General features: G+C 43.7%; 1 protein-coding gene across 1 annotated transcript in view; it reads right to left on the bottom strand.

Moving 5' to 3' along the window:
• Nucleotides 1–517, bottom strand: part of olfm2b (olfactomedin 2b) — a 15,289-nt gene extending 14,772 nt beyond the window's left edge. The window contains exon 1 of the mRNA XM_067440465.1: nucleotides 95–517. Coding sequence (XP_067296566.1) covers nucleotides 95–235 — 141 coding nt within the window. The 5' untranslated portion in view covers nucleotides 236–517. The remainder of the gene's footprint in view (nucleotides 1–94) is intronic.
• Nucleotides 518–1,126: the final 609 nt, after the last annotated feature.

Genomic DNA, 1,126 nt, shown 5'->3' with positions numbered 1-1,126 from the left:
ATGCTCTAAAACAGAGTAAAGCACAAACACACATGTAGTTCACACAGTAAAGCAGACACACACACATACACACACACTCATGTTAGGTACATACGCTGATGATTCTCTCCGAGGTTCCGGGTCGTGCGATGTGCTGATCCAGACCCACTAATCCAGGCAGATTCTGGGACATCCAGTTGGAGACGATGATCATGGTGCTCAAGACCGCACCGAGCTTCAGCAGAGCAACACTCATGACCCGCCGATGATCACGATAATCACAGACAAAACAGTCCTTCTGATGGTCCTGGGGTCAAAGAGGAAAGTTTTTAAAAATCAGGTTTGGAGGAGAGAACTGCAGGTGGAGTTGAGGCTCCCAAACGCTTCAGAATATATAAGAATTATGAATGAATAAGACGAGTCGAGTCCAAAACAAACAGATTCACTGCTGACCAGAACAGAGGAACGACAGAACACACGATACTAAACTCCTCACGATACTAAACTGAGACAGAGAGACAGAGAGAGTGAGTGTGTGTGTGAGAGAGAGAGAGAGAGAGTGAGAGAGAGAGAGAGAGAGAGGGAGAGACAGAGAGAGAGAGGGAGTGTTTGTGTGTGTGTGTGTGTGTGTGTGTGTGTGTGTGAGAGAGAGAGAGAGAGAGAGAGAGAGAGGGAGTGTTTGTGTGTGTGTGTGTGTGTGTGTGTGTGTGTGTGTGAGAGAGAGAGAGAGAGAGAGAGAGAGAGAGAGAGAGTGAGTGTGTGTGTGTGTGTGTGTGTGTGTGTGTGTGTGTGTGTGTGTGTGTGTGTGTGTGTGTGTGTGTGTGTGAGAGAGAGAGAGAGAGAGAGAGTGAGTGTGTGTGTGTGTGTGTGTGTGTGTGAGAGAGAGAGAGAGAGAGAGAGACTTTTAACATCTTTTATTTAATACAATTTAGGGTTTAACCCACTTATTAACAAACTTCATTTTCAAAACAATTGTATATGAATAAAAACCAACACATTTTACCAATTAAAAACTAAACTTCCGTACTCACTCACTGACACCAATGCCTCTCTCACACCCCATCTCCATTCAAACAATGCAACATTATTAGTATGTTTATAATATGTATACTCAATGACCACTCGAGATTCTATTAAAGATTTAAAC

The sequence above is a fragment of the Pseudorasbora parva genome, chromosome 4 (assembly GCF_024679245.1).
Source record: "Pseudorasbora parva isolate DD20220531a chromosome 4, ASM2467924v1, whole genome shotgun sequence".
Lineage (NCBI taxonomy): Eukaryota > Metazoa > Chordata > Actinopteri > Cypriniformes > Gobionidae > Pseudorasbora > Pseudorasbora parva.
The sequence above is the reverse complement of the archived record's forward strand: the minus strand, read 5'-3'. Positions and strand labels throughout refer to the sequence as shown.